This window comes from Stegodyphus dumicola, chromosome 9 (assembly GCF_044657685.1).
Source record: "Stegodyphus dumicola isolate Sdum_Otavi_A_Nest chromosome 9, ASM4465768v1".
In the NCBI taxonomy this organism is placed as follows: Eukaryota; Metazoa; Arthropoda; class Arachnida; order Araneae; family Eresidae; genus Stegodyphus; species Stegodyphus dumicola.
This window is the reverse complement of record NC_140776.1, coordinates 64,326,631-64,349,886: the sequence shown is the minus strand read 5'-3', so window position 1 is coordinate 64,349,886 and position 23,256 is coordinate 64,326,631. Positions and strand designations below refer to the sequence as shown.

The window sequence follows — 23,256 nt, the reverse complement described above, 5'->3', positions numbered from 1 at the left end:
CGTCTCTTCCTATAATATAGCATTTGGTAAATGGGATTTCGCACCGTTTGCTTAAATCAAAATAATTCATATCTCACAGCCAAGATTTACGATTCTAAGCATTTTAAGGTTGTTTCTTGTGTTTTAAAGCAATTGTCTTTATAACAATTTTATTTTCACTTTCTCCACACTATAGTTATCAACTGGCAATTTAAATCTTAATTTAAATTTTTCTGAACAATTATTTCGTTACACAATTTTTGTCATATTTCTGTACGGGAAATTTAATTTCATTGTTATTTCGATGTAAAGTATTCCATATTTTTAACTATTCGAAATGTCTTTTAAAATAGATTATTGTATTTAAAAAAAAAAAGTTATGCTGCCATCATAGCTTGAAATTGTTGTTGAAAACGTGGATGAAAAACTTACGACATTGTGTAGAATACCTAGGCATTCTATACAATGCAGCACTATGTTTTGTTTACAATGCTAGATATTCCAAACAATGCCAGATTTTTCACTTGAAAATAACATTCTACTGTTTTGGGGAAATATTTCTTTTTTATTTACTTATTTACTTCTCAAACTATTTATAATGGCTACTTGAATAAATTTCGAAAAGAATTCGAAACGAATTCGAATTTTCGAAACGAATTCGAAGAATTCTAATGAAAAATATCTAGAAATTCTGAACTGAATGGTGCAATAAAATAATGAAATAATAACAAAACATTAAAATATAATAAAACACGATACCGAGGATAAAAAATGTTTATTCATTTTTAATTTAATTTTAAAGCATGATAACAACATACGTATTTTTATCTGAAAAAATTGTAATTAATCTTTCACATTTTTTAAAACTATTTTAGCACAAAATATAATTAGTTAATACAACTGCTAACCTTATTAACATATTTATATTTAGAAATCAGAATTGCGTTCATTTATATCGTAAACAGTTTATCTGTCCGTGATATCTGATGATTTTTTAATTTAAACTGGAATCATTATTTACGTAACATTTGCAAATTAATTTTATTTTTGTCAAAGAAATTTTCATTGCTATATGATTGGCAAGTCTCAGGTTTTAACATGTTAGTAATGCACTATTGTGGGGGGGGAAGTCTAATATGTCTGTTTCAATTAAAATAAGGTTTTTAATGATTTATGCATATTTTCTAAGCATTCGCGAAGGCAATTTTATTATTGGAAATACACATTTTACGATTCATTTACGACATCATCTGAATGATCACATTATTTTCATGTTTATCTCTTATTTCATATTTCTTTCTGCTGCATCACTAGTTCAGTTTTTTGATCTTATAGATAACTATTCCTAAAACAGCATTCATTTGAAATGAAGTTTATTAAATAACTTTGAGACATTTTAGTGGCTATGGCAGTTGGAATTAATTGTATTATAGCAGAAGCGAACTAAACACATTTTAGGCATTAGGAACTCAAATTTGAAAATATACTGAAAACTTCCCTCTGGACTTTCGCCACATTAAAAACAACCAACCATAAAGTCCTTGAAGTTAGATTCTTCTAAGAACTTGGGAAATTCCAGAGGTGTTTGTTTATTAAATTAGATATTTCTAAAAGTAAGGTTAATTAAAATGATTAGATGATAACAGAAGTACAATAAAATAAGTATTCCTCTTTTATTTAATTATTTTTTCAATGTTTGAAACATAAAAATGGTAACAAGTATGCAAATACATGTAAATGCCTATAAAGTTGATAAAATAACCATTTTTTCTTTTTCTTGCTTATTTTATGAAAGCACCAAAGTAATCTTTTCAGTAAACCTTATAAGGTATTTCTCCCACTTCCCTAGCGTGCCTTCGTGGTGTAACGGTAGCACGCTGGGCCGGTACTCCAGAGGACCGTGGTTCGATTCCCGGCGAAGGCGGTTGCATATTTTTCATCTTTCCTGCTTCCAATAAACCTAATGACTTTACAACCTTACCAATTAAAAGTATACAATATATTATGTACTTATTTTCTTCCACCATCCCAAGATTACACATTGTAAAGAAAAATTTAAAAGGAAGCAGGTAAGCTTAATCGTTAGAGATCCTTCTGTACTTTTTGTATCACCTGTCCAAAAATTTTATTGAGAAGCGTAAACTCAATAGGCGAGAAAACAAAAAAGAGCTACTCTTTGTAGTCATGGAACGCGTGGTTTGTGGGAAGCTAACAAACAGCTCGAGCTTTATAGAGTCCAACACCTGGAATCCGATTGAATTTTTGTTTTAACGAGGGGTTTTCAAACAAGAGGCCTCACCTCACTGGAGGGTCTCATAAAAATTACTCCCGTATCATAAATCCGTTTATCACATTTTCTGTAACAAATGAGTAATCAGAGCTTTTACCTATGCTTGTAATGGTAATATCATGGTCGATGGTCAATCTTTTTTTTCAACTGCGTAGCAATTTTTGTCAAATCGCACGTTTACTAGAATGATAGAATGTCTGAAAAATCTATCTGATCAAAAAGAAATCACAGATGAAAAATTTTTATGATCTCACCTTAGCCCTTTTTAGATTAGATTTTGTTTTTTAAAATCTTGGCATTATTTCTAAACTAAAACGAATTTGTATTCAAATTCTCATATTCTTCATTAGAAAATATAGATATACGTAGAAAAAGAAATTAAAAAAAGAAAAAAATATTTTGTCATAAAAAGGATCAACAATTAATGACCTCCAAAGTCATTTATTCATCTTACAATATTTAAAAAAAACCATGCTTGATTAATCAAGCTCTGAAATTCAAACTTTTTTAAACCCTTTTTTATTCATCTGCTTTCTATCAACATTTATTTCATTTTAGTATTCCTTCTGCATTTCAGACATGAATATCCGCCTAAGGAAACAAAACACCATTTGAAATCACAACTGAAATTCAAATCAATCCATATTGCTGATCATTGTCTTAACGGTTCAGCAATTATGAAATGACAAGCAAACAAATGTTTATATGTGTTGTTAGTAGCTGACTTATTGAATATCTAAAAAGCATTTAAAAACCTTGGTATCGGTCACGGGGAAACAAGTGGTTTGTTCCTTCTTAATGTTGTCCCACTTCTTGATGTGACAACAACGATCGGTGTTTGAAATAATGAAAGGAAGGATAAGCGATCTGACGAAAAGAGTTTAAGGTCAGCAGTCCTTCATCTTTGCTCTAGGAAGAGTGGCGTAATTCGTGACCTACTTTTTAATTGATTGAAAGTTTCTCCGTCGAGTACCTTAACTAGAACAGGCTCGATATTGTTTCAAGATTGGAAATTTATTTGCTGTAAAATTTTTAAAATTTTATCAGTCGTTAAGAAAAGTGTAGTAGTCAACATATTGCTCAATAGTTCTAAAAAATTAAATGTGCCAGGTTATCATATATCAGTCTGATGCAACGAGGAATACTTACAGATAATTGGAGAATTTGCAAGCACTAGAATGAAAATAAAGATAGGGGATAAATCATTTCAGAAATATTTTTAATTTATTTGCTGTCATTAATATGTTTAGTGTATCCAAGGTTTCATGGTTCAGTGTTCAATGTTTTTAAATGTTCCCAAATTTCAGTAGTTGTAAAGTGTGTTTAGCTCCGAGATAATTTGACATCAAATTTTTTTAAATTGTTTAATTATTGTCTCTACTCAAAATAATATTTATAATTTAATTTAATTATCATTTATATAATTAAATATATAATTTAATCACCACCTTTTTGCGAGGGCGGGCACTGAAGAGGTTTTGGCCCTAGTAAAGCCAGAAGCGGTGGCTATTTTATTATGGAGGCATTCAATAGGCGGCCACCGTTACCTCATAGAAAGGTACAGGCAGTTTACATCCATGCCTTCTTCGGGATTCGAACTCGGGCCCTTCGGTACGGCAGTGAGTGTCATTAATCACTTTCCTATCTGAGCAGCATTTAATTACCATCTAATCTGTGCGGAAATGAGACTTTATATTTGTTAATAAATCTTTATTGATGTAACTAAAGACAGTAAAATAATGCGTGATAAATTAAATTGCATTTCAGAGGAATTATTTTTGTATTAGACTTTCAAAGACAAACCAGATGTACTAACACTATTTAGATTGAATCCATTTATTAATTTACTTGAGTTAGTTACTTATTAATTTACTGTAGAAATGACAGATAAATTAAATCATAGTTATAAATGGAAACAATATGTTGTGATTTGAACTATGAATACAACGTTGAAATAATTCATTCAGAAATAATTATTCAGTCCCCTTAACTGACTGAATCGTTTGCATTATATTCCATCATTCTTTTTGTCTTGTTCATCCACTATATTTTCTTGATATGCTAATAGACATAATTTCTATAGAATTATCTTATCAGTAGTCTTCAAGTTGGATAGTATTTATCTTCTATCTGAGATAATCTGGCAATGATTACTTATCAAATACTGGAGCAAACATTTATAAAGTTGATTATTTGTGTCTGATATCTGGCCCATACATGCAATTCAGATACGTTGTATGTGGAGGACTTTTATTTGCTACATTTTCCATGTAAGCCATTATATTTCAAAAACGGAGATCAAGAAATTTCAAAATCTTGCTCTAAAAATGCATTCTAAATTTATTATATATTACTATCAAAAGTGGTTAGAAATCAAAGTCCGACACATTCACGACCATGGCATTTTTTTTTAAGATATTCACGTAGTCAATTAAGAGCCTTATCAAATTGTATTAAACAGGATTTCTGTAAGAATCATGGCCAGATATCTTGCCTTCCCCCCTTTTTTTTTTGTGATAGTGAAGAAAATGGACCCATGTCAATTCGCCCTTGAAATCAAGAGTATTACATAAAATCTGCACCAGTTTAAGGGTTTTTCCCTGGGGAACATAGAATTGAGATTTTTTTAAATTATAAGAACATATTTAAATATGGACTATCTTTATTTTCCGCCAAGTGTGGTAAAGAAGTAAAGGCATATTCATGTAATAAATCCATCAATATATCTGTATGAGTGCATAATCAAAACCAAGGAAAAAAAAATACTTTTGCCCAAACTTAATTAATTAAAAAATTCAATACTTTACGTCTTTTCGAGTCTGAAATAGATATAACAATAACATTTTTCCTACCAAGCTAGAACACTTGACATTTGGCTAAACGTGATAAAATTCCTTTAGAAATTGAGGTATTAATTACACATAGAAAGGAAATAGGTTTCGAAAATTTTTTATAGAATTTTGAAAACTTACCGAGAAATTTTCACGAAAAGATTTCAGTTTTGAAGATTATTTACTACTATTACTAATAAATAATAAAAGATGGTAAAATAAAACAGTATATCATGCCTACCAGTTTAATGGACTTCACTATCAGAACCACACATTTGGAAAAAACTTCTTTTCAAAACCTAAATTGCTTAAATGCAGTATTAGTGCCATTACTGCGATATAAATCTCAGCATTTCTGTTTCTCGTTAAGTTTTTAGGTTGCAACTTGAAACGTTTTTTCTCTGTGCAGAAAGAAAACGTCTTCTCTCGAACTATAGCTGATGTCAAGGTATAACACCTTGACATAATAATCAATTGACAAACTAATTTAGTTATGAAGTTTCATCGACGATTTATTTGCATAATTCGGATGAACAAAAGTGGAACAGCAGTTATGCGATGCATATTTAAACTATGACCTCTCTAGTGGGAAGTTTTGCAAGAAAAGGATAGATAATTCATCACAAAGACATTTCACTTCTGTAATAATGATGATAGTAAATGTTTATATTTTATGCAGGACATGAAGAAGCCTTGGAAAAGTTTATTTCTTATTTGACATCATATATAAGCTTAGAAAATTCATGTAATTAGTTTTTTTTTAAAAATATGTCTGAGGCAATTTCGGGGTTGTAATTATTGCTTCATTCTTTGACATCGTCGTATTCCAAATACTATTTCGCTGATTGAAAATTTTTTTAAAGATTCTTTTTCATTTTTCCATTTTTCTTTAAGTCACTTTTTTTGGAATCGCTTAATAACTGCGATGCCCAATTAATTACCTACATTATAATTCTAACTAACAATTTAACATATAATAAGAAATGCTATTTGTGAAATCTGTTGTTTTCAAAACAATCGTAAAATAAATAAATACATATTAAATAAAAATGACTTTTTTCATTAGAAACTTAACATTTATTTCGATGAATACTATAATTATGCATTTTTTAACCTTTCAAGTAGATTAATTGCTAGTAAAATATTTATACACATAATGTTTTAGAAATATAGTCCCCTTAATAAGTAGCTCCACTGAAAGGCACCACCTGTCTTCGCCTATCATTCTTTAATGTATTTTCTCCCTCCTTTCTGCATGCCTTCGGGGTGTAACTCGGTGCGTGTATTCGAGAGGCACAAGTTTGAGTACCGGTGAGGGCAATGCTCATTGCTCCTGCTTCAAAATAACCTAATGACTCTACAGTGGCGTGAAAAGGTGACTGAAAGGTAATGGTGGAGGATTCTTTATCACCAGGATTTGGTGATGGGTCCCCTAATCCCCAGTCGCCATTTAAAAGGGGATATTTTCTTCCTGTTTTCCGCATGCCTTTGTGGTGTAACGGTAGCGCTCAGCGTGTATTCGAGACCCGGTGAGGGTATTGCACATTTTTCACGTGTTCCTGCTTCAAAAATCCTAATGACTCTACAAGTCGCCTTATTTAGCGATACTATATTTCCACTTCCTCTAATTTACAATAGAATTATGTTCAAGGTGAAGGAAGTAAAGATGAAAAGTTTAAAGTCGAACATTGCACCAATAGTTGACATGTTATGGGAATAAAACCTTGAAATACTCGAGAACGTATGTCACTATTGTCATTTTAAAGGTGATGGAATAATGAAGCATTGCAATCGTTAGAGTCACTTCTTCAGGACATTTTTTTCCTCCATGTATATGTCTCACTCTCGTACACAAGGTGGATTTCCAATTAAAATTATAGGCCATGAAAATGGCTGGGGAGTTCCACTTTAATATATGCCTGCGCAAAATGAATGTCTAGTATTAAACCTTTTAATTTACCGGAAAAAAATTGTTCCCTTGGATATGCTTATTTCAAACTACTTAATTATTTACACTGTATCACTATACCAATCGTTGTTGATAAGGAAGTTATTCATCAGAAAGGTTAACTCAAAATTGTAAAATGTTTCAGAAGAATTTCACCTTGCGAAGCTGGTGTACTAATCCATATAAAAAAAAAAGAGGTCAGGTCACTCAAAAGTCGGATGTTGTCTGAAAATCTTCATATAGTTGAAGGAAACTTGTTATGATGTTAAAATTAATACCGAAACAAATCAACGCCGAATTGCCTCTTGGCAATTAGAAATAGAAGTCATGGTCTTGGACGATGAAAGTTAACCTTCAGTCAGTCAAGGCAAACCCATCTTGAGAATCTGTATCTTCTGAATTCTCTTTCAGAAGAATGAGACTTCTCTATTATTTTATCGACCGTCAACCAAAGATGAAGAAATTTTGTTGCCAAATATATACCGAATATATGTGAGAAAATTACTGCCTAGAGAGGTGAGATGTAATCAGAACTCAAGGATTTATTTTTCAACTCAAGGAACTCAGGTTTTCATCTCAAAGCATTTTATTACATTCTATTATGTTTTGAAATGAGAAAGAGATTCAAAGTTTCTCTTCCTTGTTTCATTTTTGACATTCTATCCAACATTTCGTGTTCAAAATAGAAATCTTTTGCAAGTCAGATTGACATCATATCTAATCATTCTCATTCATGGATGGAAATCTTTTATAAATCAAGCGTTGACACATTGAATAGAGATATATAAAAATGCCATTCAACCATAAGCCTCGGAGTCATTTTGCTCATTTCATGCTTGTTCGTGAATAATTTTAAGCAACTTTTCGGTAAAACATTTTAATAAAGTTCAAAGTGATTAACAGAGGATCTTTCATATGATGAAAGGGAAAGGAAAAAACTTATTAACATTAACAATTTAATCTTTTCATATCCAAAGAAGAGGGTAAGGTCAGATGAAATGAGTTCATCGACCACTTTCGAAATTTTTCTTTTCATGTAACGACTCGTGTTTCAAACCAAGATATTTCATTAGCAATCATATTACGACAAAGGAATGAAAAAAATATTAGGTCTAATAATATTATCATTTATTTTTATTTATACGATTGAAGATCAGGAAGTTATGTGATTCAGTGAAATAGGGTATGCATAGGAAAGGAATATTAATTGCTCTTGAGAAAGCTATATCTTCAAGGTCTGGATAATCCAACATGCACAAATCACTAATTTTCTTAGCATTTTTCCTTGAAAAACATAGAACATTATCCGAAATTTACTCCAACGTTTTCCGCTGTCTTATTATTTTAATACTTATTATTTTAATACCTCTGTTATCCTTTTCAAAAAGCACGTTCTCAACCTTTGTTTTCCGTGAGCCGTCCCTCTCAAAGAAACTCATGTTAAAAATAAACAGAACAAAAGAAAAGCGTTATTGTCAAAGTTTTGTACAATCTCCAGAGCTTCTAATCTAACTTTAGAAGCTATCCCTTGAGTTTAAAATCTCATAATAGCCTTTATTTTAACATCAAACTACTTATTTTTGTTTGTTAAAGTTTTTTCGATGTGTCAAAGTACAAATGCTGTTTAAATAAAATAATTAATAGCTAAATTAATTTCTCAATAATACGTAATCTTATTATATGTCACGTGGTAACGAGGCCGATTATTAAAAATAATGCGCAATTAAATATAATTCAATATTGAAAAATATAATTTAGTTTATTATAAAATTTATCTTTCATTTAATTAATTTTTTGCGCAATAAAGTATTTATTTCATGAATATTCGTCGCAATATAATTCGTGGGGTACATAATTTATCGTAATATAATGATAATATAATTAATGTAATACTGTCGGGTGGCAACTTAATCAAACATGTTCAAGTTTTAACTAACTGTTTTAACGATTTTCTTTTTCTAGCGATTTCTTTTTTTTTATTGAGTTTGTGAATGGCAAGCTGTGTAACTTTACTTTTTTGTTTTATATGATGAAAATAAAAGATTAGAATTATTTTTGCCGAAAAAGAAGGTTGTTTTTCTTTGAATTAAATGCACTAAATGTTCGCTTTCTCGAATCGCACGAATGCTGGTAGCATATTTTATTACCGGTGTTATCAAAGTCTTAACTATTTATAAAGTTACCTCTTTCGAGAACTTTTTTTCCGTGAGAGAGGAAACACTTGTGGGAAGAAGTGGCGTAGTGACTGGGAAAAACCGTAGGACAAGTCTGCTATTGTAAAATTTGTTGTCGAATTATCCTTATCATTTAAATGTTATTTATATTCATGGCATAAATGCAAATTATTTACCAATTTAATAATTTTCAAGGGAAAATGGGTTCATAGGCAAGATTGTATTTCATATTTACTTTTACTCAGACCCCCCGTCCATTTTATGTATACATGCTGGACTCTCAATTTCATTAACATAAACAGTCGAATTAAACACAAATTTTCTCTTGTTAAAAATCTTTGCACAACTTTACTTAATGCTTTTATGGTGAAAATTATCTTAATTTTGAGGAAAAACAGCATTCGCCAAGTGCAATCTCATAAAATAAATGGCACACTCCGTTGGCATTTATTTTAGTGCTGCCATCTGTTGGCGAATGTGTGAACAAGTACAGGTAGTTATTATTTTAGTTTAGTCAATAAAAAAATGTTTGCCTCTTCTTTATTTCAGTCCACTTACAGTGAATGTCCGTTTATCTCAATACGATAAAAACAACCTTTTATAAAATTAAATTCTTGAGAGTTACTATCACCTTTCTAAGACAGATACTTTAAAATTTTTTAATTTGTATTTTGAATTTGCAGATAGATTTCAGTACACTTCATTTATATATTACTGCGCATATTCTCTAAATGGCACCTTCATATTAGTAATCTTCAGTTTTTTCTTGAAGCAGAAGGAAATTTAAGTGTGCGGAGTGTATGCCAGTTGAGAGTTTGAGAAGCAAAATTAAACTATTAATATTACTTTTCGTTATGGGTGAAGATAAATTTAATACAGTTCCTAAAACTTTTAATTATATGGCATATTTCAAAGTAGTGTTTTTGGATGAAATATATACAGTTAGGAAAAGTATGTAATAGATAAAAATAGAAACCTGAAATTTCATTATTTCTCTGTGTAAATAACAAGTTAATAGAAAGAACGAAACTTCAGTAGCTTATTGTTATTTATTGTGCATAAATTTTTTTTGAAGTACTGTTATTTACGCTGATAATTGAAAAGTCATTATCTATTGATTATTTGCAATCATTTTTTAATTGTCACTTTTTTTTTATTTATTTTTTTTTAAAGTCGTTGATAACTGAATATACATGTGATGATCATAGTTCTAGAAGTCATCATTTCCAAGGAAACCAATGATAAAAATAACTGATAAAATATTTTCATGCAAAAAACACGCAAAAAAAAAAAAAAAAAAAAAGACAATGAGGACCTTGTAAGCTATCAGTGACGTATTCTTGACGTCACTTAAAGATAAGCAAGAAAAAGGTATACCAACAGGTGTTCGAATTTTAACATCATATAGCATCATAGGAATAGAGAGTGCTTTTTGCTTTTTCTTACGTTTATTCTTTAGCTTTCATTGAGCAAGTAGTTTTTAACATATGTGGTAATATTCTTATTCGCTTTGAAGATAGCTGTTCCTTGGTAATTATCTATTGTGTAATATTTTAAAGACTCATTTTGGTCATTGTTATCAATAATTAAGATAGTTATCAATAATTAATTAATTTTTCTATCAAAAAAGAAACTCGTGTTTATGTCAAGAAATATTGTCAGTATTTTTCATCTCGGATATTTAGAGCAATATCTGCTAATAAATTAAGTTGAATAGATTCCACATTTTTATTTTCAATAAATATTGTTAATTTTAAAAAACGTGTACAGAATTTTGAATTTTACATTTAACAAAGTATATATATATATATATATATGATTTGAATTTGTCAGTTTATTTAAAATTCTAAGTTATAAATGCAGATACTTATGATGTAGGTAGTATTTTATTATTTTTTAAGAATATTTTCATTTTTATCCTTTTTTGTATCTGTTTGGAAAACTTTCTGCTCAAGAAATAATACAGTTTCTGCAAAATTTTATGAAACCGTTTAATCTTAGGAAGTTTTAGCCTATATATGACATCAATCTATCATTGCTTTCTTACTTAACAAAATCCTTCTGAAAAAAAAGAAAAAAAAAAAAAAAAAAAAAAAAAAAACATTCAAATTAAAAAAAAAAAATTATTATTTGTTAATTTTTTTGACATCCTTTGAAGTGTATAATTAAGTGACAAAATTTTGTAGTCAGGTTTGTGAATAAATTGTCTGTTTTCTTTTCAGAGTTTTAAGAACTATTTTAGAATTTCCTGGAGCTATTATTAAGAGCGAAATATGCCTACAGAAGTGATCTCAAGGTCGCCAGAAACACTGGTAACCGCCTTACCTTATGAGCTGAATTACATGACAGAAGAGCTCAGAAAACGAGCTAAAACAGAGCTTTTCGAAGATGAAGACACTCGAGTACACAGTCTTAGGTTGCTTAAGACGATGCTAAAAGGTAATCTCTTTCTTTGCTGATTACTTATTCATAATAAAGAATTAAATATCAGCCCAAAACTATTTTTTTAAATGTAGGTAATATAATAAATCCAGTTTTATAACAACAATAAAAAATATTACGTTATTAATTACTTTACTGATTTTCGACCTTCATTAATCATTTAAAACTTGAATATTTTCTTCCTGTCTGAAGCTTAAAGCTGTTAGCAGCAGCACTTTTGAGTTTTGAGTTAGGATAACGCAGAAAAATTCTTTTCTTTAAAGAAGGTCACAAGCTAAAGGCTAAAATTATGTATTTTAATAATATTGGCTTTCAAAATTCACACTAAAAGGTACTTTTAAGCTTGACGAGAAAAAAACTCGAAAACTAACACATATTAATATTTTCAGAGGAAAACGATCTAATGTGGCAAGATGACGATCTCTTCCTATTGGCTTTCCTACGGGCTAGGAAATTCGATGTCAAGCGAGCTTTTAACCTTGTCAAAACATTTTACAATGTTATGGGAAAACATGTGGAACTGTACCACAACTTTAACTTCGCAGACGTTGAAAGGACAATGGCTGAGAACTGTTTAGGTTTCCTTCCATACAGAGACGCCGAAGGATGTGTTATACTTATTATAAGCACAGGTAAGAAATGTGTTCTAATGAATTATTCGATCTAATTTTTCAAATACTGATTTACTTATTTAATCTACAAAAGGACTTTTTTAACATTTAAGCATTTGACTAAATATGTTTATTATTAAACCATAACTAAAATATATCGAAATAAATGCATCTCTGTTTTCCTTCTACCTGAGTAACTAGTACTCCCAATTATTCGTGAAAAATTAATGGATGAATATTTATGGATAATCCAAAGACGGTTTTGTAAAGTTGTAATTAATTTCTATTATCATGCAAAATAAAGATTTCAATATTTTAAGTAAATTTCATAGATTGTATCATTACAATTATGTTTACTACAGCAGTAGTAAAAGATACGTATAGTTTTGATTTCTTTACTGCAGAAGGTCCATTTGTTCTCTGTTCCTTTTTTGAGATCTATTTGATAAGCAGCTATGAAGATAAATGATGTGATTAATTCTAACTCAATTTATTCCCACATTACAACATAATAGTTTGTCTATACATTCCAATGACTTGCCATTATCATATTTGGCGATTCGGCTCGTCATCGCGCGTTTCTGATTCTTCTTCAGCCAGAGAGTCGTAGTCTAATAAAATCTTACGACAAGCATGTTCCTTCTCTTTCTATATCTTCATTACTATGTTTTCTTCAAGCACATTTTTCACTATCAACTCATTCAGCAAATTCATTCGAAATTACACGCATTTAGGAAAACAGAGATGATTCCAATGAGGTTTGATTCCATTAGCATTTCATCTCCATAACCCTTTCGACTATCGTTGATGCAGATCAATTTACCCGATCATATTATATTAGCATTAATTTTTTAACTTCATTCCAAGAGTCAGTGCAACAAAAATTGTGACGTTTATCCAATATGTCTCCAATAAGTTCATCCAAACTGTTCGCAGTGTGGTACTTGAACACGAGGAAATCTTCAAGCACCATTCTGAGAACTTTTCCGGAGAAGGATATAGGGATAATCTAGAGTTCAATATATTGCATTCTGCTATGAAAAGTTCTAAACAAATACTTGTTCCGATGTTAATGGCCAATAAAAAACACTAAATCTTTTGTTTCTGTTCCACAGCCCGATGGAACCCGTATGAAAACACTCTAGCAGACGTCATGAGAACATTAACTTGTGGTTTGCTGCATGCAATAAAAAGTCCCTCGACTCAAGTGGCTGGATTCAAAGTCATAGTTGATTTCAATGGCTTCACGCTCCGACATTTGCCTCATGTTTCGCCCACATATCTATGGTTATTTGCTGAAGCCTTACAGGTAAGAAAAGTTAGAAAATACATTGTTGCTAGAATCAGCAGATTTTTTTTTTTTTTTTTCTTTCCGGGAGGGGAAAGAGAGGATAAATGAAGATTAACAAATTTCTGTTCTATTTTATATAAAGCAAATAAATTAAGTACTTTGAAAAGCACTAAAGTATATGAAACCGATGTACGTAATTTCTTATTAAAATGTTTAAAAAAATATACTATAATTTTCAAATCAAATTTACCATAACTTCTACTCATTTTTCGTTTCCGAAATCTATTTAAGCATCTAAACTTGTAAACCACACTTAAATAAAGTACACATACATAATTATTTTTGAAATATTTTAAATAGCGGGATAGTGGTTTGCGATGCTGACTGCTGTACGAAGGGCCCGGGTTCGAATCCCGAGGAAGACATGTGTGTTTGCAAATTTACATTTTCTGTGCTGCATGTAGGCACTCTAAATATGTGGCGAACCGAAAGTCTTCGAGAGGTTGTTGGCAGGGGGGAAGAGGGATGAGAGACCCTCTGGCCCGCCCCTCCGGGTGGGCGAAACTGGGTAAAGTCGTGCTACCTGTATGGTGCTCAAGGCTCCTGCGGGCGCAATGTTGCACCCTTTGCCGCGAAAAATTTCGTGGTCTTGTTCTGTTGTTACTGTCAGACAAGTGAGCTAAGTCACAACAACAGCAATAAATTGTTTAAATATTTTAAAATATTATAAAAATGTATTTTTAAACTACAAATTATGCGAGAATTTTTGTTGTAGAACAGTTTTTAAAGGGTTGCCTCAAGACTAAAGAATACTTTGCCATTTGACATATTAAATTATTTAAAAAATATATAAAGTAAAGAAAATGAACTTTATAGCAAGGTGATAGCATGACAGAGATCTATCTAATCTAACAGAAAGGAGTTGTCAATAAATTCTTGAGTACTGTTTCTGTTATTGTGATTATAATCTGTTTTCAAGATCAGTCAACATCCATGACGAAGCACTACAGAAAACGAGGTCAGTACTTCAAAATTATGCCAAAGTGCAGCATTATTGCCTTTGCCATTTTTGTCGTGAAATATTCTAGACTGTAGTTCACAGAATTTTTATCATTGCGCTTATGAAGATGTAGTAAACATAAGCAGAGACCTCTCTCATTGAGATCAAGGCAAGAAACGCCTTATCTCTAACCCAGTAACCCAGTGCCGTCCGTGCCTTTCTTTGGTTTTCGATAAGATTTCCGTTGTTACAAAGAAGACAGGGCATATAACTTTATATTACATACTGATAATTTTTTTTTTTTTTTTTTTTCCTTTTCATGATTTTGATTTGAAGACGCAAACATTTCTCATTTAATGCAGTTCCGTTTTTCGAGTTAACTTGGTTTCTTAATTGCGGTCCGTTTTATTTAATACACGATGAATTTCATTTAATGTGTCCAGTCAACGCTGGGCATTACGTTTTTCAGAGAGTGTTATTACTGATGAAAAGAAAGGGGAATCTAATTAAAATGCCATGCTGAATAATAGGAAGAATGAAAATAAGAATATCTTCTCTGTAGAAAGGAAGGTTATTACTTTAGGGCACAATTTAAATTAATTAAACGATGTGAAAGTGGTAAAAAAAGGGGGGGGACTAATTGAAAATGAAATATAGCTAACCTTCTTTACTTAAAAGACTACTCACAGCTTAAATGATTTTGATTTTCTGTGTAGATGGTGGTCATAACAAGGTTATGCTTAATACCGATTCTTATTTATGTTCTTAGAAATATTCTTTACTTTCAAAAGTAGTCTCTATCGTGACAATTATCTTAGGAAGATGGTTGTTAGTAATATAATTCAACATTTTTGTTAGAACTACATTCTGAATAGTACTCGGCCTGTTAAAAGTGAAGCTTCAGGTATTTAAACCATGAAGCGGTAGCTGACAAGAATTTGCAAGTTGCTTCAGCATATTTCTACCCTTTATTGTTCAAATCTTCAAAAAAACATGAAACTTATGCTAATGTGCTGATGACCAAATGATTCTGCTAAACTGAAAACTACGAAGAGAAAAGGAAATAGAATTATCCTTAATCATGTTTAAATATGTGGCGATCGCTTGCTCACAGAAAAGTTAGAAAGCTCCAGGGTTTGGGGCAGCGCAGTTTTCAAAATACTCAAAGGTACAAATACTCGAGTACACAATGCAAAAGATGCCAGCTGATAGAAGTTATGCTTCCATCTTTCATCGACAGATGGCGAGACCACCACAACCATCGTATAAAACATGCACGGCGAGTCTCTAAAGTAGCTGGGAAAATGAGGTTGCATTTTAACTACACAGTACATTTACAATTTTTACGTTTTATGTATAAAAAAAAGAAATATAAAAGGACAATTTGACAAATTATGGAGGAGGAGGAGTTTTTTGTATACTAAAAAGCTTCATTTATTAAAGAAAGATTTGCTTACTTTTTCATATCAGAAATAAAATTTAAAGGTAGTTTTGCATAAATACTACCAAGATTACGATGTATTTTTTATGTTAAAAAAAATATGGTCTAATAACATTAAGAGGTAGGAGGGGAATTAAAATATCAAAAGTCGTCGTCGTGTATTGAATCATTTTTTTTTTCCCTTGAAAGTATCATTTAGGCGAAAAAATACAAACAAATCAATTGATTTAATTTAAGTAGTATTCTTATATGAGTTGTTCCTGCCAGAAAAATCGATAAATTATTTCATTTTCCAATGAAATTATGAATGACTAATGCAAGGAACTACGAAGGAAAATTATTTTTGTAATTTTCTCTTGGTAATATAATTAAAGTAGTTTTATCAATCATGAATTAATTTGGCCAATACTGATCGATTTGTTTTTGTTTTCCAGAACTGCTTTCCAGCGAGATTTCGCGCCGTGCATATGGTTAATGAAGGGCATCTCTTCTCCTACATATGGGCAGTCTTGAAGCAACTTTTAACCAAAAAACTCAGGGAAAGAGTAAGTATTGATTGCTACCTTGTTTTGGAATAGTAATATAATTAAATTAGGAATATAATTAAAAAATCTGTAAAAGTTACTTTACCTGATTCTGGTGTTAATTTGGTTCGTTAAAACTGAGAAACTACCCAAATTAACATCATCATTATAAATTCTTATCAACGGAATAAAATGTAGGTGCTACTTTGGTAGACAGTTGCACGGATTTTTGGCGATTTACATTGGCCCAATTGTTGGCGCGGTTTTTACAGTCGTCAGCCATCTTGAAAAATGCTGTTTTTATGTATTTCACGCATAGTAAAGTATTCGAAACTTTAAAAAATAAATATCGTTAAAAATAATGGATTAATTTTTTTGTTGAAAACGTTTTTTTTTAAGATGGCTGGCAAATGTAAATAAATGCATTTACTAAGAGTATAAAATGCTAAAGCAAGGTTAAATTATTACTTTCATATAATAGAATAAAAACACCACTATAAAAACATTGCGCCAACATTTAATTGGATTAAAATATAACTTACATTGAATATCGAATTAAAAACTTCATACCAACTTTTAAAAGAATTAAAATATTAGTTAAATTCAAATACTTTAAAATAAGTTTTATAGGATATAATTATTTAACATTAAAACATATGTGGCAATAAATATCTTAGGAATTTTTGAAAACAGTGTATTAATTTTTTTAATAAAAATTGAAGTATACGATTATAAAGTAAAATAAAAATATGTACTTAAATTTTTTTAAAGTATTTTACCTGTCATATTTACCACGGAAGTACCACGGAAAAAAAAACCGATCAGTACCACGGAAAAAAAAACCGATCTTCATCTGTGATCCATATCACTCGCACTTCATTGAAGAAGCAATTAGCGAGGTTTCCTCCAAAAATTTAAAATAAATTTCCTCTGATTCTTGTAATAATTTATAAATAAATCTTTGATTAGGAACGCCTTTTTGGCCAAAATAAGGTCTCAAAGGGCAATTTTTTTATTCCGATACCAATAATTCTTGGTAATTACCAATAACAACATTCATCTTCGAAACGGACATCCATTCGCTTTGAAATCTGAGGAATTCGAAAGGATGAATAATAAAATTTTAAAATGGCGCGGTAATGCCCAAATATTCAGTAACCAATCAGGGAGCTGATTACATCACGCATAGAATTAAAATTATTTAAATAATCATTCATAATAAATCTTTTTTTTAAAAATGCAAATTTAAATTGTATTTTAATATTTAACAGCAATAAATAATGTTTAAAACATTAGATTAAATTTATAGATATCAATAAAACCGATTACTTTTTAAGTAAGGTGACGTCATTGATTACATCATCCACAACATAAAATTATATAAAATATCATAAACAAAATTTTTATTTCAAATAAAAATGCAAAATTAAATTGATTTTTAATATTTAGAAGCCGTAAATAATATTTAAAACACTTAATTTATGCATAATAAAACGCATTAATTTTTAAATAAAATGACAACAAATTTTCGGTTACCATAAATAACTTGTCCAGCAATGGATTTACCATAAGTCGTATCGCTCGCCCCCCCCCAAAAAAATCGCCAAAATCCGTGCAACCAAAGTAGCACCCTTTCTATAACATTAATTCACATTTTAAATAAAAAAATAATCTTTATTATCGTTTTTAGCAAATGTAAACGATTCTAAGAATAACAACATGAATACCCTCTTTGGTACTATTCCGTTTTGAGGACCGTAAAAAATTGCAGCGAAAATATATTCACAAAAACGCCAAATCTAGCAAACGCGCCTATTTAACAGCGCGCCAAATCTAGCGTACGCGCTGATTTCAGATTGCGTAAGTTTATATAGTTCTATATTTCTTAAGACGCCATAGAAATACTAGTTTAATTTTTAAATCCTTTTTTGATTTTAAATCCTTTTTTAATATCCTATGGATTTAACAATTTGGGAATTGCCCATGACGAAAAGTCGGCAATAGAATTTTGGGTAAAGTGCAGAATCACCCACTGTTTGACGCGTTTTTAAGAATTGCACATACTCGGTATCCATGTGCACATCGACCTATTTTCATTTTAAAAAAAAATCCCAGAATTGCACAAAAATGGCACTGCTCACACCCTTGGCTTTATCTATGTACACACTGACCTATCTGCACTTAAAAAGTAAAAGAAAATTGACAAAAAACCAATTGTTTTTACCCTTGTAAAAAGCGGCAAACAAATAAGTGAGCGATTCTGCACTTTACCGAGAATATTTTCAAAGAAAAGGCATCATTCATTATAGAAAATTACGTTTGAACAACAAACGAGATGAAATTATGCTTTAGCGAATGATCTGAAATAGTTATTTACTCTTTTGCTTCCATTCAGTCATGTTTAGCCTTTTTCATATAAATTATAATAATAAAATGTATTATATGAAATTAACCTTTCATCTAAATTAAAACATCAATCTTAGATAGTTATTTACTATTATATTTCCTTTCTTGCCGCAATTATTAGGGTTGCCGCAATTATTTTTGGCAGCATTGGCATCAACAATAGTTTGGCGATTTTTTACGGCCCTCGAAACCGAATAGTACCTAATCTTTTGTTACCACTCCGAGAACAACAAAACTGAATAATCTTTTTGTTGCCGTTCCAAAAACAACAAAAAACGAATAAAACGATATTAATCGTTATTTAAAGTTTCTGCATAAGTTCATCTGTTGTGGCTTGAACTTATGCAGAAACTTTAAATAATGATTAATAACATTTTATTTGTTTTTTGTTGTTTTTGGAAGGCAACAAAAAGATTATTCAATTTTGCTGTTCTTGGAATGGCAACAGATCTTCGAACAAGCTACGCAATTCTTATGTAGCATTTTCTCCCTATTAATTTTTAAAATATTATCTGCTTTGAGTGCAAGGTTACATATTGTCTTATCAAATCTTATTTTTTCCTTCACAGTTCCATTTCCACGGTAAGAACGTCAAGAAGCTTCACAAATATTTCTCCCCCAGCATACTACCTGCAGAATATGACGGCGAGTTGCCACCATTTGATAACAGTGACTGGGCCAAAAAAATGAAACAGTCTGCTGCTTATATCACACATGCGTATAGCTACGGTTATAAGAAACATAAAAAGAACAAAAAAGAAGACCTGACGGTGGAAAACTGAACTATAACACTGTATATTACCTGTACAGTTACTAAATTTCCAAAGCGCTCTTTCTGTATCTTTGCTCATATCAAAGTACGCCTGTACAGCACGAAAGCGGAATGATGTGTAAGCGCAGAAGGAATGCGCAGTGAGAAATGTATGCCATTTATTCATGGGTACAAGTATTTTTTTAGATACTTAATAATTATATTATACTTCCATGGGACTATATATAAGATAACTGACTCCTTATCCATGTAATCTATCTGAATAAGTTACAGCCATGCTTCATGTGATATAAAATATAAATGTTATGATCATTATATTATGTGATAATAAAATGATTGAAGGAAATTAATTATTGATTTTTTTAAATCTAAAGACGATTTTCGTAAAATTAATTAATAATTTTGACTAAATGATTGGAGGAAATTAAAAATTTGATATTTTAGCAAGTTTTTAATAATAGGTGATAGTATTAAAATTCAGAATTTTCTCTAAGAAATGTAATTTTCTATTAATTAATATATTTTATTTCGACTCTTTTATAGAGATTACGATTTAAGATCCCTGAAATCTTAAATTGTGTATTTAACAGAAAAGAAGTTCTAACGAGTGATTTTCTTTATTTTTGTAATAAAATTATGCATGGTTGTAACTGTAACTGATGCGCCAGTGATATGATTCCAATTTCTACAATTTATGTAAATATGTTTCATATATACTTGTTGCTGTAAATATGCAATTAGTAATTTAATAGAAGACAACAGGAAAATTTTTATTTTGTACTTAAACTTTTTGTATCCTAGTATTTAATTTAAATCGAATTATTTTACTGCAGAAATAATACTTGCTAATTTTAAGATCATTAAAGAATTGAATGTAATTTTGCAGTTTTCAAATGACCACGAGGTTGAATTAGAATAATTTTTTTCTTAAATCTTAAAGATGTAGATTTATAAAGCTTCGCATTCAGTATTAGAACAAACACTATCTGTCAATCAGCCAATATCTTTGAAAACCCGTTTTAAAAAAAAAAATTCTTACGAAAACTTTTTCTTACTAAAACCATTATTTTTATTTTAGCTTCAAGTTATTTAATGTATAGAAAATTTACAAAATCACATACGATAGCTCAACAAGTCTGTTCTTAAATCGCAGTATATATTTCAGGGAACTGCATATTATTTAATTTTTTTAAATAATGAAAATCAGTTACAAAGAGTTATTAAATTTCATGACATTTTATATACGTAGAAGTTTTCATAACAGAAATAATAAATTTCACATGACATACTGAGAATTATCATCTGGGCAGGACCCAATAATTTTTACTTAAAATGCCATTTTTTATTATTCCTCACTGGAATCATATATTTTTGTACATACATTGCGTATTATTGCTCTTTGTCATTGTAAATATACTTATTTTGTTTCATTGTATTATTATTGTATTTAATCTTTGTACATCACTTAGTCGATATGCAGCTGTGTGATAACATAATGCATATGTAATATATGTATGTTTGTATGTATATTTATATGCGTACAAATAGTTACATGAATAGCACTTCTGGGAGCTGTATTTTGCTAGAAAAGAAACTAATATACTTTAAAAGTTAAATTTTATTTTGATAAAATTAATTAAAAATTAACTAGAAATTTAATGAATGTTATTTAAAATTTGATAAGAATTAATATTAAAGTTTGCTCTTTTATTTTATATTACTTTTTAAAATTTTATCTCTAATTTTATATTACCTGCTATAAATGGATTTTTAGTAATTTTAGTGTGTTTAGATATTTATTATTTATTCGATTGAATTATTTTATTAGATCAACATTTTCCGAAAAAAAATTAATATTGTGCAGAAACATAACGAATTAGGATTTTTTTAATTAAAAAGATTGCTTTCTTAGAAGTTTAATACAGTTCTCAGGTATTTCTACTGTGATACTGACGTGTCATACTTTTCAAAGTAACTGCTGCTGTATCGAAGAAGAAGAGAAATATTTAGTAACGCTGGCAGAAATGAAATCGATTGAAGTATCGTAATCTATTCTGATGGTATTTGCAAAATGAAAAATGAACTACAGCATATTACTCTTGTCATTTTTTAGCATATTTATTTATCTCTATCTCTTGTCATGGTAGTTTTTTGACTACTTCTATTTCATTGTGATTAATTTATGTATTTAAATGTAATTTGAAATTTGTATCAGGTATTATAATATCAAGGATATTATTTGCTTCGCGCACGTATATCTATCTGCACGTGATATGAAAAGATTATTGAGGAATGTCTCAAAAACCAATTCCTTTTGTGGTGTAGAAGGCCTAATATAAAATACTTCTGTGTTTTACATGAGGTCAAAAAGATAAACTGAAAACTAAATTTTAACGCATGTGAAATTGGTATTTTCTAATTCCCTTAAAATAAAAATTCACAGTTGAACACTTCATTTGATATTTCAAAATAAAATTATCATGCAACATACAAAATTATAACATTTCTACAAGCCATAAAACGGAAACATTTTAAATTATCCTCTTAAATCCATACCTAGATACATATTATAAATTTAAAAGTTTTTCTTTAATCTTGAATCTCTTGACTGATCTTGATTTTTGATCTTTTGATCAATTACTGTGATTATGAACTTGTATGAGTAAATTATTTGAGCTTTAAAAGAATTAGTCATTAAACTTTTAACTTTATATACTCAAATCATGGATTATTTTATTTCACTAAATGTTTAAAATAAATCAGTAAGAAATACATTATATTTAGAAATTCGTTAGTCTCTTAAATTCATTAGAAATTATTTGTTGCATTTTTGACAGATTCTACAGCGGTGTAAATTTTTGTAAATTATTGTTGTCGAATTTAGATTTCTTTTATCTTTTTGTGTCATAAAGGAAGTGGGCAACAACTTTTGATGCGGTTTCTTAAGTTTTTGTTTGGAAAGGTTGCTGAGTTCAATGGCAATGAATTATATTTGTAAATAAGCATCATTAGAATGAATATGTATGCTACGTCAATTACCTCAAAGGTTTTTTGGGTGTCATACCTCACTCAAAATAACGTTATATTGTTTTATTGTAAATTATGTTTATGAATTGTAATAAAAATTTTGTTAAAAAAATAATTTTCATCTAATTTCTTTGGTAGTTTTTCAACTTACTTCCCTATATGGTGGTATAAAGTTATCATAAACCTGTTCAATCTAACAAATTTTATTTAAATCTTTTATTTTAAATGTTTAACCCAAGAGAAAAATTTTACATTCAAATCGATACACGTCAATGTTTATTTATTACTTATTCATTATAGTTTTGGAGTTGAAAGGAAATGATTACTTACAGCAGTAATTTAAATGACATTTTTCGAATTTATATTAGCAAAGTTTTATAATGCATTTAAAATGTTCAAGCATCTTTTTTTTAACTGATCACTTTAAATCCTAAGCTTAGGAATTAATAAAAACATAACCCCCTCTCAATTACTGACTCGCACATATGCCTGACATGCATATATATATATATATATATCA

The 23,256-nt window shown here is 29.7% G+C and overlaps 1 protein-coding gene across 3 annotated transcripts in view; it reads left to right on the top strand.

Annotated features, from left to right (window-relative positions):
* The window catches only part of LOC146995367 (clavesin-2-like), a 42,763-nt gene extending 19,912 nt beyond the window's left edge, over window positions 1–22,851 (top strand). For 2 of the 3 annotated variants that reach the window (XM_085823532.1, XM_085823530.1), the window contains exons 2-6: window positions 11,445–11,661; window positions 12,054–12,296; window positions 13,391–13,584; window positions 16,442–16,552; window positions 19,507–22,851. In XM_085823532.1, coding sequence (XP_085679658.1) covers window positions 11,496–11,661; window positions 12,054–12,296; window positions 13,391–13,584; window positions 16,442–16,552; window positions 19,507–19,719 — 927 coding nt within the window. In that variant the 5' untranslated portion in view covers window positions 11,445–11,495 and the 3' untranslated portion in view covers window positions 19,720–22,851. Of the gene's footprint in view, window positions 1–10,498; window positions 10,753–11,444; window positions 11,662–12,053; window positions 12,297–13,390; window positions 13,585–16,441; window positions 16,553–19,506 lie in introns of those variants that run through there. The other variant, XM_085823531.1, reaches the window with a different exon arrangement.
* Window positions 22,852–23,256: the final 405 nt, after the last annotated feature.